At 43.5% G+C, this 17,926-nt stretch overlaps 2 protein-coding genes across 2 annotated transcripts; both read right to left on the reverse strand.

Annotated features, from left to right (window-relative positions):
* Window positions 1-1,342: 1,342 nt before the first annotated feature.
* tnfsf12 (TNF superfamily member 12) lies at window positions 1,343-8,605 on the reverse strand. The gene is made up of 6 exons (XM_056442636.1): window positions 8,022-8,605; window positions 6,502-6,583; window positions 4,753-4,809; window positions 4,575-4,598; window positions 4,354-4,481; window positions 1,343-3,720 (listed from the first exon to the last, which is right to left on the reverse strand). Exons 1-6 carry the CDS (start codon window positions 8,193-8,195, stop codon window positions 3,445-3,447), a joined length of 741 nt encoding a protein of 246 aa, XP_056298611.1. The 5' UTR covers window positions 8,196-8,605; the 3' UTR covers window positions 1,343-3,444.
* Window positions 8,606-12,809: 4,204 nt separating this feature from the next.
* On the reverse strand, window positions 12,810-17,407 carry LOC130211848 (thialysine N-epsilon-acetyltransferase-like). Its single transcript, XM_056442871.1, has 6 exons — window positions 17,242-17,407; window positions 16,945-16,996; window positions 15,978-16,061; window positions 13,602-13,703; window positions 13,101-13,141; window positions 12,810-12,997 (listed from the first exon to the last, which is right to left on the reverse strand). Exons 1-6 carry the CDS (start codon window positions 17,302-17,304, stop codon window positions 12,830-12,832), a joined length of 510 nt encoding a protein of 169 aa, XP_056298846.1. The 5' UTR covers window positions 17,305-17,407; the 3' UTR covers window positions 12,810-12,829.
* Window positions 17,408-17,926: the final 519 nt, after the last annotated feature.

The raw sequence follows: 17,926 nt of genomic DNA on the forward strand, positions 1-17,926 counted from the left end.
CGACACTTAAAACTCCAACTTTGGTCCAGAAGTGATAAATTAAAATGTTCTCTGGCCCATTTCCTGTGAATATTTCAACTTAACGTGAAAGCTTTTGTCAGCGTCGATCTAATTCAGATCCCGAGTGTGAATGAAAAGCCCGTAGACTGACACAGGCTGAAGAATGGAACATTCATAAAGCAAAAAAAACCAACTAAAAGTACTCTTATTTATCTTTTGGTTGATAAATGAAGGCAAATCAAACTCCTCAAATTTAGCGAGCGATATTAACACACACACACACACACACACACACATTCCTAAGGACAACCTTGAGTACGGCATATGGTTCGTGATTCACGAGGACCAAAAGCAAAGAGTCACCCGGCTCAGTTCACGGTTCACTATTTAAATGTTATCTCAGCTTTATGATTCCCAGAGGCCTCTTTGGGGTGGCTGTGGCTCAGGAAGTAGAGCAAGTCGTCCCACTAATCAGTGGAACGGCGGTCCGAACCCCGGCCAAGTGGCTCTTTTTAGGGCAAGATCTACTGAACCCCAAATGGCTCCCGAAGGCCGAGCCATCGGGGGCGAGTGTGCGTGAATACGAGTGATCGCGTCGGCTCCCGACGGGCAGGTTGACACCTGCGTGTTTCATTACGGCGCTCAAAAGGCCATCGGCCGCCGTGGAGCGGTCTGGAGATCGACTCCCATTCAGCGCACGCTGACGGCTTCATTAGAGAGATAAGATAGTGACCGTCTCCATGCCGACGCTCCTCTGTGCCGTACAGTCGCACACTTATGCTTTCGGGGGGCACCACGTTTTTATGTCGAGGAGCTTAACAGCCAGTGTACTTCAGTTATATCGTTGAAAATACAATTAAACCAAAGTATGTTGTGTTTGTGATTTACGTTTGTCTGAGAGAGTCGCCCCTCCCCCCCCCCCCCTCCCCTCCAGATAAGTCTGAGGGGTCAATGCTTCTCCGTTACCCTCTAAAAGTCCTTCAAATGCGACAATTTGAGATGGAAAATATTTTGTTTTGTTTTAATAGTTGGGAGCCCAACCAGGATTTTCACCACGACCAATTAAAAAGTCATTTTTGACGAAACTGTGATACAAAGTTGGTCGTTTGATCAATTTGATGAAGTTCTAAAGTATGTGCGGCACTATTTTTGATGTATTTTTCCAAAGCTAATCGTTGGTCGATGCTCGGCAGGTAGCGTCTTCTTTCACGGCACGTTGTCTATTCATTGTACATCCCATCCAATTTGGGAAACTCATTAATTTTCTTTGCTCACATTCCTGGAGCTGGGTTTTTTCTCGACTTGTTTCCGAATTTTTTTTTGAAGTAACATGTCCAAAACGTCAACAAAAAAAAGTTTATTCAACATGAAGAAAAATAAATCGCCGAGGCATCGATTGCATAAATCATCCTTTACAGAAAACTTCTTCACAAGACTTCACACTGGATTTCCGATGTGATAAAATACACGTTGACATTAAGAAAAATAGGAATCGGGGCAACGAAGCGTGTGTGTGTGTGTGTGTGTGTGTGTGTGTGTGTGTGTCTTTCTTAAAGACCTTCAGCTATGTGGTTCAGGTTTAGATTCAGGAAGTGAAAATGTAGACGGCTGCTGGGGTGTTTGTGTGCATGTGTGTGTGTGTGTGTGTGTGTGTGTGTGTGTCTGATCATTGCTGACAGGGAAATATGCGTGGGGGGGGGGGTGATGGTGGGGGTGGTGAGAGGCACAAAAATGGAAGAAGAGGAAAACAATGAGGATAATAACACAGGATAATAACAATCTACATTTCAAAAAAATCTGACATCCATTTGAAAACGTGAATGTTTGGCTCCAATTAAAAACACGACGCTCGCAGCAGTAAAGTGCTGAGGAGGAACCAATGCGGTCCGTCCACAAAAACTACTTATAAACAAGAGTGGGAGTGCTGAACCCACTGCTGGAAATACACACTGTTTGTATTGTAGCGGGATTATATTACAGAAAGCAGCAGCGTTGGAGAGAATGGAAGGAATGTCTTTTTAGACAATAAAGAAGTGAGTGAGGAACGTCTGGGAGCAAACGGCGCTTCATTTGATGAATATTGGATTTAATTTGGATTTTTACAAAGTCAATCATTTCCCAAACCTGCAGGTTCAATCTGTCAGATGTGCATTGGTCAAAACATTGTTTTTACTTCGGAGTTTAAGAAAATAACTAAATTTTGGTCATTGAAGGGCAAAAAAAAAGGAAATATATATATTTTTTGGCCAATAATTTGGTTTACTGTCTAATACCTGAACAACCGCTGACATTCCCATCAGCCTCAGCTGTACTTTGAGTTGAGTGCTAATAAGCAAAAGCATGTATGAGCACGTAGAGGCCTTCATGCTCATTATTGATCCATATTATCAGTATTATTAACGCCAATATTACGTTTTTCTGATAGAAAATCTCAAACGATGTTTTATTTCCAATAACAAAATCTGTGTAATATTTAATATCAATGAGAACTATTCCAATACCGTTGAATGACGAGTTGCAATACGTCCTGGAGATGGTTATTGTGCCATCGAACAGATAAAAGCAGAAAAAAGAGACGGCTATATTTAAACCTGCATATGCTTTGCTTACTTAAACTTGCAAGTGCTCTCTCGAAAAAAGGCAAGCCGATAATACTTACACACACACACACACACAAATACCTTACAATCAAATGTGACCTTTAGAAAAAGAGCACACATTCACATCCATGTTATTTAAAATTAAAATAAAAAGTTAAACGAGTGCGAAGTACATACAACGCGTTGAAAGAAAAGACCTCGCACTCAATGTAAAGATCATATCAGCATAAACAAGAACTGCTTGATTCAATACGATGTCACACACACACACACACACACACACACAGAGAGGCTGCATTGTATAAAATAATCATCACGTCGGCTGTTTATAGTGTCGAGACGCGTGCAGACGTGCTCTCAGCTCTTCGAGGCACCGGTGGTATAAAAGTGGAAGGTGCATGCACAGCTTTACCGTCAGTCTTATAAAGGGAGTGTAAGCACATTTTATGACATGATACGAAAGACGAAGATGAATGCCGGGTATTCCTCTTTTTTTTCTTTTATATGAAGCCCTTTATCTACATCACAGCTTCCAACACATCTGTTCTCTCGGCAGACGTTCACCGAGGCATTTTTTAGTCTTGGCTTTAATCCAAACGTCTGTGTCTGATGCGTTCCAAAATGGTCAAAAAAATAGAGTTCCAACAACAACTTCGAGACGTCTGTCAAATCAAAGTTTTTTGGGGGGGGGGGAGGGAAAGAGGCCGTGTGACGAGATGTGAAGCCCACGACTTGCTCTTGAAAGAAAATGAAAAGAATCTCATCCACACGAGAAAATAAAATGTAAAAAAAAAATTTGTAAAAAAGAAGTTCATTGAGTCGTTCTCTCGGGGGCGGAGTCTCGTCAGTTGACTTTAAAGATGCTGAAGATGTGAGGCGAGGCGGAGGGGTTGCCCAGCGTGTGGAGTCTGAAGGACGAGCCCGTGATGGCCTGCAGCTCCGTGCCTTTGTCCAGCCGCAGGAGGCCGGACACCTGGCACGGCTTCAGGAAGTGGAAAGGGTGCGGCCCGGCGGAGGGGGTCGTCCCGTAGCCCTCCATGCACTGCAGCTTCTGAGGCCGCTGGCCGCTGGTCACCACGTCCAGCTTCACGTACTGAGACTGCTGCTCGTTGAACAACACCTGAGGAGACGGAGAGAGAGAGAGAGGGGGCGGGGGAGGTTAGCGGACACATGACGAAGGGGGGGGGGGGATGCTTCTCAGATATTTCGGATGAAAAGCTAAACGGAGCGCCTCGGGGTTCTCCACAGCCCCGCTATCGTCACGCTTTCTTTCTTTCTTTCTTCTTTGGCTGAGATTTTCTCCAGACCTGTCAACTTGACAAGATGTCTGGCAACATGAGATTAAACCGAAACCTGCTATCCGACGCTCGAAAGGAACACGATGTTGCTTGTGCAAAATAAAAGGCTGTTTTTAGTTGTTGCGTCCCGAGACTCGGCAGGGAAGCCAAATTCGAGAGAGGAAAACAATTTAGTCTAAAAAAAAAAGAAGAAAAATGAGAAGCGCATGTTGCTTTTAAAAGACATTTCAGCGACACTTGTACGAACTGTTCGATACCGGCGGCGGCGGTTTGGTACCGATCGTAAATACCTTCGTTCGACACCGATGACGTGAGGATGAATGAATAAATGTCTTTACATTTGAGGAAATGGTCTCATCTCGGCCTTTAAATATCTTCAATTAGCAAAGTTATTGATTTCCATGAGCTCCAAATGTTCGATTGTTGATGAACTACAACTCCCAGCATAACCTCACCTGGCAGAACAGGAAGTAGACGCCCGCTTTCTCCACGATGAAGGTGCCTTTGTCCTTGTTGTACCTCACCGCTTTGCTCATATTCAACGACCTCTCCACCCAACCCTTAATCACGCCGCCCTCTCCCACTGACACACACACACACACACACAGGCATGGTTAATCGTCCCGCAGACAGAAATGTCACAGATTATCTTCCATCCCTCGTATTTACGACTTACCTTGCTGAGAGGAGACTTTGGTTACTGGTGGAAAGTAAAAGAGACATTGGAAGAGAGAGAGAGAAAAGAGGAAAGTCAATTAAGGTTTTATGAGAGCGACGGTATTGGGGTATATGATTGAAACCTCTTCAGCAGATGCTACGCGAGACGGCTATAAGGGATCTGCCAAGCCACTTACTCTCGAAATGAGACGCCGCTTTCTTTCCGTTTCCATTCCTCCCTCGCAGCGCCCTCCCTTCGGAAGGCAAAGGAGAGACAGAAAAATGAATGGCAGAGAAAATACTTCTGTGGCTTTTTTTCTTTTTTTTGACAAAACAACCATTACCATCTGTATCTGTCTAATAACACGGTATGCTAATTTGCAGCCATTTAGATTCAACATGGCGTTTGGTAAACGCGGTTAGCAGATGGGCAAAGGATTTCCTGTCACATGCTTCAATATATATTTCCTCAAACTGTTATTTTCAGTCCAAAAAAAAAGCGTGTGCCTCCTTTTTTTCGCCTGTGGGGGCTAATCTTAGTGCCAGCTGGTTGCAGTCATCTAGAAAATACAGAGAAAGAAGAAAGATGGGGTGAAGGAGGATGTGGAGCTCTGTGCTCTGTGTTTGGGGGGGGAGGCGAAGACAAGATAGACAGTGGAAAAGTGAAAGCACGAAATGCAGCATAGAGAGACAACGCTTTAGAACACTAAATAAGAGAAATGAAGTGCCGGAAAAAAGAGAGTCAAAAAGGTCTCTGGCTGCTCTGTGACCCAACAAGAGTTGATTAAGAACAGAGCGAAGCAACGGCTCCGGCCCCTGCTCGGATAAATACAATAAATAAAACACAACACTAAAAGGCCGGCGCTTGCAGAATGCCTGCTCTTGTTACTCACTCGAGGTTTATTTTAGCTCTCGCAATCCGGTCTACGGGGAGCGATTTCAGACACAGATACAATTCAAATACTGTACGTACGCGCTGAGAAATACACACTTTATGTTTGGAGACGGAGCAGCCAAACCCCTCCCCCCCCCCCCCCCCACGACCCCAACGCCATCACATAGGAATATCAAGTCCCTGCTAAAATAACTCACAGGTGGGTGACCTTGTCGATTTAGGAATTGCTACGGGCGAGCGTAAAGCCCTCAGGCGGGCCCGGGTTTCCTGACTCGGGCTGTCAGTCATCCGGAGGGAACATATCAGCAGTGTCCCGCACGCCGACGCTCCGCTTTACGCAAACTGGAAAAAGCTGTCTGGGCTTTATTTCTTGAAAGACTATAAAGTCAGATATCATTTCCTACAGAAGAAAAGAAAAAGGCGAATATCGACACGGACATCGATACATAGATATGTTGGCGAAGGCCTCTCCGCGAACCCTCTCGTCCCCTCCGACCGGAACCCGGCGCCTCGGAGGTTCGCTCTCGGGCGGAATGTGAACAATCGAGCGATCCCGTGACGGGTGACGCAAGCGGAGGCTACGAATACTGCAATGATAGGTCATCAAATATCACCCGTTTCACAACAAATCATTGGCGTGTCTGAAAGGAAGGAAGAAGAAAAAGAAGAAGAAGAAAAAATTCGATTTAATTGCCCAAAAGCGTGCAACAAGGAGCTCGCTCTCGCTCCAGCTGCCTTTTCTGGGCTTCGAGGGCCGTTCTGGTCAGACCTGTAATTTCTGAAGCAGTCATCCAGCTGCCTACTTCTTCTTTTCCTGTGTCAACTTTTAGCAGCGGGTTGCGCCTGCGGCCCCGCGGGGCCCGACCAAAGTGGCATGTGGGGCCGAGGCCGGCCAGCGTTTGTGTTAAATGTTCTACCCACCCCAACGAAAACAACAGGGCGCACAGTCGGTAGTTATTGTGTCTGTGGTGATTCGGGGGGGGGGGGGGGGGGGGTTGTGCAGAAGTTTAAAAAAAAGAAATGCCGTGGAAGACTTTAAGATTTGCGATACCGTCTCTCTTCACTCGTTGTCCCACCAGCAGCTCTCTCTTCTCCAGAATGAGCTGAACAATGGCCTTCCTCTGTGTGTTGACCTGTTGAAAGAGAGAGAGAGAGAGAGAGAGAGAGAGAGAGAGAGAGAGAGAGAGAGAGAGAGAGAGAGAAAAGCGCACTATTAACAAACGTCCAATAAGTTTATTATGACTTTTGTCTGGCACGGATCCCACGCAGCCACAGACGGCCTCCTCCAGCCAGCCACATAAACAGGCTCGTCTCCTCGTCTCCTCGTCTCCTGCCGCCGCCGCGCTCGCTTCAGAATAGGTCGACCACTTCCTCAGAGACCGGTTGCGACACCTAATGCATGTTTTTAGTGCTTTGCATTCCTCACATCTTTACTCCCGTTTCTGAGAAAGAAATTAACTTTCTTTCTTTTGTCAAGCCAGCAAAGTGTTCAACCCGTGGCTGGGGGCCCGCCGAATGACTGATGGAGGCCTTTGTGAAGTCAGAGGAACGGCGGCTCGGAGAAAAAAGTCTAAATTTACTGCTACTGTGGAAATGGAGGCAGCGAGTTGCTCTTCGCTCTCCAGACGTTCGCTCGCTGGCTCTCATCAGTGAGTTGGCCAACGGTCAAATGAACAGAATGGGGCCCCTCGGGAAAGGCTCCAGCAGCAACACTCCACGTGTCCAATTGTGGGGTCTATCCGTGTGTGTGTGTGTGTGTGTGTGTGTGTGTGTGTGTGTGTGTGTGCAGGTCTGTCAACACAACCTGTCCCCCTGATCTCAAATCTAGTGCAACCTGGCTTTGTAAATACTGTGAACTTGAAACCAGAAGAGTTTCCATCCGCTCCTTTTAGAGAAATTCATTTGGCCTTGCGATGCAACCTCGAGCTGGAGTCCGACACGTGCTGCAAGTGCAAGAAGTATATATATATTTAATGCACTGTGCATTGACATCGCACTGCAATCCTGCGCGTGCACGTCGCAAACGCTTTTACACTTGCCACACAGTGTCAGCCGGCCTCCTTCATGCCTCGGGCCTCCGCTGCAGTCGGTCGGGTATGAAGTGCTCTCGTGCCAACATAGTTGAGGCTTTCCAGTAAATTGAGATAAAAGTGGAGCACTATGGCACCAGAGTAATTAAACATGGCGGAGGGGTTGGCCACACACACAATACGCTGCGACTGCACACAACCTGACTGCACTTATTGGGAAGCAATACAAGTGCCAAGCAGAGACACGGTGCAATAGAATAGAGTATACGTGAATGGGTGGGTGATGAAGAGGAGGAGGAGGAGGCGGTATAGCGTGGAATTCCATTTTGTTTCTTTTCCATATCTCCCCCCCCCCCCTCCCGCGAAGATTCCCGTAACCGCAACACACACACACACACAAACACACACACACACAAATAAAAGTCACATAACAAAACACTTGAAGGTCTGCACTAGTTGCCGGCCGTGTAAATATTATGGGATGTTTTGTTGGTATATAAATATGCTACGCGGGGTTTCTATATGAGTAGGACACACCAACCTGCTCCATGCGGTCCTGCAGGATCTTAAAGGACTCGGACAGGTCCCGCGTCTGTCGCCAAGTCCACGCCGTGAACAGCGCGCTGCACGCGGCCAGAGACAGCGCCAACAGGGCCAGAGAAGCCCAGACGACCCGCAGCTTGCGCACTCGCCTCCGCTGCAGAATCCGATGCATGTTGGCGCAGACTGCGCTGCTACTCGCCGCCGCAGACCATCCGAAATGCCCACTCCAACTTCATTCCGGCAGAGCATGAAGTCCCTCCAAATGCGTTTCTGTCCAAATGGCCATTTCGGCGAGAAAGACGCTGCGCGCGCGCGCGCGTGTGTGTATGTGTGTGTGTGTGTGGGCTGCCTTCAGACCTTCGCTTTAATTCTCGGTTTTATCTGACAGATGAGTTTTGTTTTTTAAAGCGACCAAACATCCGCTGTTTGCTCCTCGCAGATCAAAGACAGCATCCTTCGCGTGCCTCCAAACACACGAGCGCTGCTCCTCGCGCACATCAACTGTTGCATCCTGCGCCTTGTGATTCGTTGACTCAGCTCTCTCGGCTTCCCTTTAAACAGCGCGCTGGGGGGTCACTCCATTAGACTGAGCGACTGAGCACACGCGAGCGTGAAGAATTCACACGCGCGCACACAGGCACGTGCACTGACTTGGCGGTGAACTTTCCGCGCGCGCCCCTGGCGAGCCCTGACGATGAGATGCTCGCGCGCATCCGCCGTGAAAAAATAAATAAATAAATAAAGCCAACGAGGTGCGCGTGAGGAAAGCACGCGAGGCGCAGCGGGGCTTCCTCCGTCATCAACTCGCATGCCGTGGAAATATGTGCCAGTCACGCGTGTAACAGTTCCGTTTGTGACCACGCGGGGGCGCTGGTGTATAGGCAGTGGTGGCGGCGAGGCTGGTCATCAAGTGCGGCATATGTGTCCGAGCCAACCACTGCTATTGATCCTAATAGACCATTTATTAGTGACTCATATATAAGAGAAATTATACCAAACATTTTGATATTACACTTTTCTGGGCATCGCATAGTTATAAATTCTTAATTTCTAACATCATTTTGTTGAAGTGTGTGCGTTGATGCATATGTGTTATTGTATTTTACTGTGTGTGTGCATTTTTTAAAAACAATGTTTGAGATGTAAGTTGCATTTTAAATTTTGTTTTACAGGAGGTGTTAGTGGCCCCCCCTATGGGCCGAGTGCCATTGCATACAGCCTATGTGGCGTCACCTTTATATAACAATTTGTTTTCTTTTAAACCTCAAACTATGTCTTTATATATTTTATTTGAAGATATTTTTCCAAATGTGAATCATTTTGAATTTTGAATTAACTTTAGAAAAGAAAGGAAAAAGCATCCATCAGCCGGGTTGCAGTCTGCGGTTTTATTCTTTTGTGTCGACAAGAATACAGAAGAACAGGGTTTCAAGGGTTGGCGACAACAGGAAGGGTGGAATACATTTATCATGCCGGCTCGAAGCTAAATGTAACATGGTTTGCAAATGTTTTGAAGCATCAGAATGTCTGGAACAACAAGGTGTACTTGTCGTGGCCCCTTCACACATGTTGCCGGCCACGTGAAAACAACTTGAGAATCCCAGAATGTATTTCCCCCAAATATGAACCATCTTTATTTTCAACCACCTTCAGAGACTTTTAAAGGAGATAGATACTTCTGATGCATTAACCTTCATGCCTCTGCTGGCAGAAAACCTCAATGACAGCACGGAGCATTGGAAAACACAGGGTACTAAGAAATAATTCCACACACACACCAAGGTGCTTCCTTAACCTCACCAACGATTAGTTAAACTGACTGTTACACTGCACACACGCTGGAGACTAAATATGAATCATCTCGTATCGCCTTTTGTATTATAAGTTGCTTTTCAAAGTCAGATTTATCGCCAATATTTGATAGGGGTCAGGTTTGAGGAATGCATGCTGGGAACAAAGCTAAGTTATAGATGGGGGCTGGAAACCTGAAGGGAAGTTGCAGCCAAGAGAGGTTATAAATACCTCTGTTGCCTTGACTCTGTATTGATTCTTTGAGCATGCACTCTCTAATAGCATTAAATGTATCAGCATAAACTTTAGACCGTGGGTCCAAAGAATACTGGAGCACAAATATATTTCTCTTACAATATTTCCCTTTCTGAGAGCAGCAGTTGGCCCAAATATTCACCCTCTTCCTCCGCAGAAAATTCCATATACTTTAAAAGGTAGGTTTTGCACATAAATCTGCAAACATATCCAATATCCCAACGATTTAAAACAAATCTGCATTCTTTACTCAACGTGATTATTTTGTAAACAAAGGATGAAATGCAAAAAGCAAAAGCGACACAAGAGGTTCTTACTTGTTGAGAGTGATGGAAAAAAAATGCTACTAAATATAATCCACAACTCAGACTGTTTTCATTACATTGTTGGAAATGATACAGAGAGCCCACTATTTCTTTTTTCCCCTTTTTTAAAATGAGACTGGATATAAAACAGAAGTGCAGACCAGAATTATTCCCTTTTTTGTTTGAGCAGAACAGGTTCAAAGACACAGAGCCCAGTGCCAGACTTTTATTTTCTTAAATTCCACCAGATGGATCCTTTATGTCTGATTCTAGGCACATTTCTTTGAAACCAGTCCACAGTTTGTTATATTTTTCTCTATTCCAGTCCAACCCAATTTCATTGTTTCGTACATACAATAGCCCACACAGCTCTAAAGGGAGAACACAGTGTAAATACCTGTAAATACCTGTGCATTGTGCTACACAACAGCTTTACAGCACCCCTTCTCTGCTAGACGAGGGAAGAGGTGACTGACTCTTGGTCGTTGTCATACTTTATACATTTAAAGGGATACGATACCCACAACTCACTCTTTTCCATCACTCATACAGTAAGATGTACAGGACATCTCGGCTTTATGATGCATAAGGTTTTTGTGGAATTTTGTGCAAGATAAAAAAAACAATTTCCAACATGATTATTGTGCTAAGACTTTCCTCTAAAAACCCACCGCCCCAAACACACACACACACACTCCTGTCAGACCGTTCTTGTGCTCATATGTTCAACATTTCTCTCAGGTTATGTTACCGGATCCATTAAAAACAAAAATCCAAAAGGTGCTCGGATTTAAAATATATCACGAGGGAAAAACAAACACAGATTACAGTGCCTGAAATGTATTGCGTATCGGCCCCGTTCCAATATTTATAACTGCAGCTTTGACGTAATAAGGCAACTGTCTGTTTGCTAAACCCCATTTCAAACCAGAACAATAGGCCCAGCAGGTACCCGGTGCAGCGGTGAGCATCAGGCTGTAAAGTAACGCCGATCCTGCGTATGTATGACTCTAAAGTGTCTTTTTGTTTTTAACTGTACCAAAACATGTACATGTTAGCTGCATTAGCATGCCTGGCTATAGCTATCAGTTGTAACTTAGCATAACTGAATTATTAAGTGAAATTGAGATGAAACGTCAAACGTGTGGGAGACTAAACGGCCATATCAGAGTTCAGGCTAATTCTGTCCTGCTCATTAAAGGATTTGAAGTTTTCCCTCCAGCAAATCTAGTAAACTGACATCTAGCTTCATCTTCTGTCTTTTAACTATAAATAGTGTAGGGAGCGACCATGTGGATATTAAGAGTGAGCTGGAGGTCGACCAGTTAGATAGCCACCTTCCAGGTGATTGTTACACCGCGTAGTAATCATATACACACACCCTGCACACTTAAATATTAATTTAAATCTTTTAACTATCTATTCTTGACGTTTGTTTACAAAGTTGCTCCTCAAAGTCCAATTTATTGCAATTAATGGACAGGAATCAGGGTTGAACTTAGCCTTTGACATTTTAAGGAATATTAATTTCTATAATGTATAACTTGGACCGGCCCTCTGGTGGGAAGTTGCAGACAATAACGTTCCTATATCACTTCATGTTCACTTGGAGTCTATAAGAACAATACTATTGTACTAATAATACTTAATATATGTAGTACAGCACCTTTCAGAGGACACAACTCACAGGGCTTTACACGATTAAAATATCAGAAATATAAATTAGGCTAAAATGTAAAAATAATTCAAACAGATATTAAAAACACAGAAATTACAAACACTGGGAAGAACAAGATGACACAAACGCCAGTTTAAATAAGAGATGTTATTTAAACTGGACATATTGATAGTCTTGTGGCATGCACTATGTAATAGCACGATGACACCACATTAAATGTACTTTTGTGGGTGTAGATTTTGCACATTGAAGCAAATATGTAAACGTGAATGTTTTACAGTTCAATACCCCCCCCCCCCCCCCCGAGAAAAAAATAATACTGAAAATGCTGCATTAGCCAATAAGTAAATGCTCGCTAACAGCTAATAAAATATTACAGTTGTCATTTCAAGTCGTCCGCGATAAATGAGGTTTTGTTTACCTGCATGTTAAGAATATGTCACTTGTAAGTCTGCCGCTGTTAATATTGTAAACCGCATGTGTGCTGTGCTAGTAGTAATAAACAGAGTAACGGTAACTTAAGAGGGGGCGGAGCTTAACAAACAGCCAATTATTTTTGATGATCTGCATTTAGAGAAATCGGCTTTACGATTGTCATGGTCAAGTTTTGAAACGGGGCCCTTTGGTGCTCTCGCTCTCTCTCTCTCTCTCTCTCCCTCTCTCTCTCCCTCTCTCTCCCTCTCTCTCTCTCTCTCCCCCTCTCTCTCCCCCTCTCTCTCCCCCTCTCGCTCTCTCTCTCTCCCTGCACCGAGTGACCTCCCGGCTGCCGAGGTCACGTTAAGGTTGGGCCAGGTGCTCCAGCGCCTCCCCCTCGCAGCGCATGCAGTGGTAGCCCATGCTCGCCGTGATGTCCACGCTGCCCTGGCTGAAGTAAAAGTCCAGAGATTGTTTGTTCCAGTCCAGGACGGTGAAGTTGAGCTGGTTGCAGCCGGCGGCGAGGCCCAACTGCGGGAGCAAGAAGACAGGCGGGAAATATTTGAGACGTGTCGGCAACTATTTAGCGAGAAAAAAGGCCCAACATGTAGGGAGCATTTCCACATTCACTCACCTGAGCCACCTTACTCATAAGTGCTTTACCGATGCCCTTCCCTGAAACACAGAGGTCATGAATTACTTGTTTTTATTTATGTTTTCACCATAACCGTTATATTTACTTAATTACCTTCGCATTGAAAATGTTGATCGCCGTGTATTTATTTATTTATATATTTATTTATTTGTATGCGTGTTACTCGTATAATACAAAAAGTATAAAGCCGAATCGCATGTAATTTGGTGGGATGATTGGTTATTATCCGGGGACCATTTGATTAGATTTTGGGATCAATCGGGTCAAAGGTCAAGGTCATGAAAAGGTCAAAATCTTCTTTTTACCATATGGTCAATGTTTATCCAATTGGCATGCAACTAATGCCAAAATGTTCATAATTCAATGCCCAATCTTGTGATATGCGAAGGTATGCGCTCTACCGAGTGCCCATTCTAGTTATTGTTATGTAGTATCAGTAATGAAGTAGATATAATACACATAACAGATGATGCGCTGTACCTCTGAACTCAGGCATCACGTACAAATCCTCCATATACACGGCTCTGCCTGACCATGAGCTGTAGGAATAGTAGTAAAGTGCATATCCAATCTTCGTGTGGCCTGAAAATTAAAGAAAATATATATATGTGAAGAAACTGGTTATTTGAATTATATTAATTCACTTTTAAAAAGCAGCATACCACTTGTTTATTCATTCTATTAAACATATTCAACTTAATTAGCGACATTGCGCCGTCATGCTTGTAGTTTCAGACGCTGGCAAAAGAGATATTCAATCATGAATTTGTCATCCAACAAAGGAATTAGATACATCCATATATTGTTGATAGCGGCTTAATTTCAGGTTGGCAACAACAGACTTCTTTCTTTTTTTTTACCAGTAGAAATGACCAGCGACTTTTGTCTTTCTTCCGTTCGGTGCGGTTATTTTTAGGCTGTTTATAATTCAGTTTGGAGTCAGATATCTGAGGACTGGATGGAAAAAGGTTGGCGTCATGGAAGAAAAAGGCCCAGCTGGGCAGCAGAGGGTCTGTGAATGTTCTCATCGCTGTATTCTGAGGAAAAGCAGTGCGTTAGCTTTGGTTATATAAGCATTTTTTTACGAGCGAGAGGCCACATAATCAAGGAGTCGACATATTAGGCCACATAGCTCATATATACAGACGGATGAGCCTGGGAACTAGCTGACAACAAGTGTTACACGCACATTCGTTCATTTCATTCATTCGTTTTGAACAAGTTGGGGGAAACTAATTCAGAATATTTAATGAAATAATTCAACCGGCATTTAAAATCAATATCTTTATATACGTGTGTAGTGCTGAAGTCATTGAAAGGACTAATTTATTGGCTCTTTACTAATGTAATATAATCTAAAATCATTTATGAAATGACTAAATGTTGTGTGAAATCGTGACACGCCCACTGAGAATGATCAGCTGACTCTGCAGTTCCTCTCAGAGCGTTTGAGTGTCTTTCAGATCATCGTTTCGGTTTAACGTAGCGCAGCTTTCCTGTTCGGCTTCGCTCTCGCCGGCTTTGTTTTCAGACGCAGGCAGCTGTTTTCAGCAAAGAAGGCGACGCTATCTCGTAAATATCGAACGAGCGGGGAGCGTTTAGCTACTTAAGAGCCAGACATCTCCCTCAGGGGTTGGTGGAGACCAAAAATAGAGCTAAAAGAGAGGGAATAATGGATTCACGTTCACCAGATTGCCTAAAGGCACGACTAATGTTGCTCTCTATCCGTCTGTAAAATCTTGTTGATTGAATCCGCAACCGTGTGCCGACAGGTTTGCCTTTTCAATAAGTCAAGTAAACTAAAATTCAAGATTTTCAAGATTCAAGGATTCATTCGCCATTTGTGCCCAGACCATTCAGTCCAATCTAGTGCAGGTCTCTCCGAGTCAACAGTTTAGAAATAACACAAAAATAAGAAAGAAAAAATACAAAGTATACAAAAAAAAACACTCTACAGAAGGTGGTAATATGTACAAGAGCAAGAAAGGTCTTCCTGCGTGAGGACTCAGGCAGGTGGAGAAGAGATAAATGAAGATAGAGAGCAGGAACCACAGCTGTGTGAGTGTTGACATCTCAGAGATGGACTATTGGCCTCCAGAAAGGAGGCTTTTAAAACACTTCAGTAAAAAGCTGTTTGTATAGAACCTTAGAGACCTTTATGGTGTCATACACATGTCATTTTTAGTTTCTTTAAGAAGTATGTTACATATTTCTCTCTTCTTGATTTCCTAATAATAGACGTATAACTAGATGCACTCAATACAAGTGCAGCCGTGTCTGCAACCACCACTGGGATGCAGTTTTCCTGCAGCAGAATGCAGAACACAAACAAATCTTCTTTTTTTCCTTCCCCACTGCAGTGCACATTTATCTTTGTGAGCTGAGCCTCTTATTACACAATCTTTATGGTGAAGGACAAGACGTGATAATAGTATTTACATCTGCAAAACGATTTGAAACAATCATTTGGGTGGGCCGGATGTATGGTTTGGACTTTTTAAAGGAGCCACTTTACGCTCAAACTCAAATTAAAGGATTAATCGACGTTGAAATTGCAGAGTCGGGGAAAAAAATGCTGCGCGTCAAGCTTCTGGCCACATTCCAATCAGCGATGCACTAAACAGGCAAGAGGTGATAAAACCTGCTGAGACGTAAGAGACGTGGGTCTATCACGATGCTTCCTGTGCACGAGAGGCTAGCTTTTGTTTTTTTGTTTTGTTTAAGTTGCATGACATTGAAGACCTGTACAACTCCGTCACTCACACACACACACACACACACACACACACACACACACACACACGTACACAGTTGGAGACGCTAAGCAGAACGATGCTATTGGTGGTTCCTCCTCACCGTCTTTGGTTTTGTGCTGTTCCGGCACCTCGGCGACGATCCCATGGAAGAACGGGTTCTTGGAGAAGCCGTCCTGCTCCAAGTCTGCATATAAAATATTAAAGTCATTTCACCTGGAATTAGGATCAATACCCCAAAGCCTCCACAGTCGTGATACTGTGGAGGCTTTAAATGTTGCTTTGCAACTGCATTTAGTCCTGTTACAGTCATTTACTTCTGCAACTCTTAAATCGACGGCAATTCTACCACATGTATATATATATATATATATATATATATATATATATATAGTATTACATATGATAATAGTATTTACATCTGTAGAACGATTTGTTTAAAAAAGAAAAAAAAGATTTACTGAAGCATATGTCTATATATATATATATATACACATATATATGCATATATATATGTATATATACTGTATGTATATATATATATATACATATATATACTGTATGTATGTATTTATATATATATATATATATATTATTTTTTAATTGCCATGTGGTATATAAATGCATTTTATCTTCCTGTGAAACTAATTGTATGTGCTGGCATTAAAGTTTACGTTGAACTTTATCTTTAGAGATAGCAGCCACATATCTCGCTAAGAGGTTCATGCACTATCTGCCCAGGAGCTGTTGATCCTGTCACATAATCTTAGTTCCTCCTCACCATAAATGAGAAAATCTATAGGATAAACATACTAAAAGTGTCAGGGAAGATGGAAAAATGTCAAGTTTCTTACATTTTAACTAGGCAACCTGAAGATAATGTGAATCATTTAAAGCTCCAGAACGGCTACTAAATGGACTTTATGGTCAGATCTTTCTCAAAAGGTCAAGATTGAACTGTCCTATGAGGATACTGTCTGACATGGATTTCCCCTCATTTTCGTGTGCAGGTCAAATGAATATAATCATAAAGTCAAAGCAGAGAATATAATATTGTGCACAGCTGTTACCTCTCTGTGTGACTTTCACTTGTTCTGATACCTTCTCATGTTCAGACAACTCCTGTGGAAAACATACAAACATGACATCACTCATTGAACACGTGTGAAGAATCACAAAGTTCCCTGAAACATGTCAGTGAGCTATACGTGACCAATGAAATGATTGACATGAACAGCGGCGCAACCAATAATATCATGAATAATTAATAATTCTATTACAGCTACGTCGTGTATTAGAGGTGACGTGCGCGCGCGTGAGTCACGCGAGCTCTCCTAATTGTCGTGCGACGCACGTGTCTCGCTCACCAGGATCATCCGCGCGATGTCCTTGCAGTCCTCCACGTTGGCGGCGCGGATCGAGTAGTCCATGTTGTGTGGGTCTGGCGGTGATGATGAAGATGACGATAACGGTGATGATGAAGAAAGATGATGATGAGACGCGGACGAGTGTGCGGCGGTCCTCCGGTTGGTTGCTGTGGCTGCGGACGGATGTGCGTAACGCGAGCACGAGCACTGTGGAGGTCACCGGCTGCGCGCAGGGCTGAGCTGAGAGCGCCCTCACCCAGGAGGGAGGGGTCTGTGCAATACTTGAAGAACCTGAGAAACCTATTCATATGCATCAAAGCTATCCGACCTCAGTTAGTATGATTAGATGATATGTTGGTTCAGATGCCTTGCAGCCTTTTCCTATCCAAACCATCTCGGGTGTGTTCTTCACAATGTATTTGAACTTTTCTTTACGTTGTATAAAGCATTAGTACGCCGTAAATACACTGTGCAAAATAGTTGTAGTACTTATTCTGTCTGTATACTATTCAGTTATTGTGGATTCTATACTGTTTTTCATTTACTGCTTTTTATACAGTTTATTATACTACCTGTTTTTATTATTATTTGTTATATATATATATATATATGTTGTTACTAATATATTCTATATGTTAATAAAAAACTAAACACTTTTAAGATAAGATAAGATATTCCCTTATTA

Source organism: Pseudoliparis swirei, chromosome 21, assembly GCF_029220125.1.
Source record: "Pseudoliparis swirei isolate HS2019 ecotype Mariana Trench chromosome 21, NWPU_hadal_v1, whole genome shotgun sequence".
Classification (NCBI taxonomy): Eukaryota; Metazoa; Chordata; class Actinopteri; order Perciformes; family Liparidae; genus Pseudoliparis; species Pseudoliparis swirei.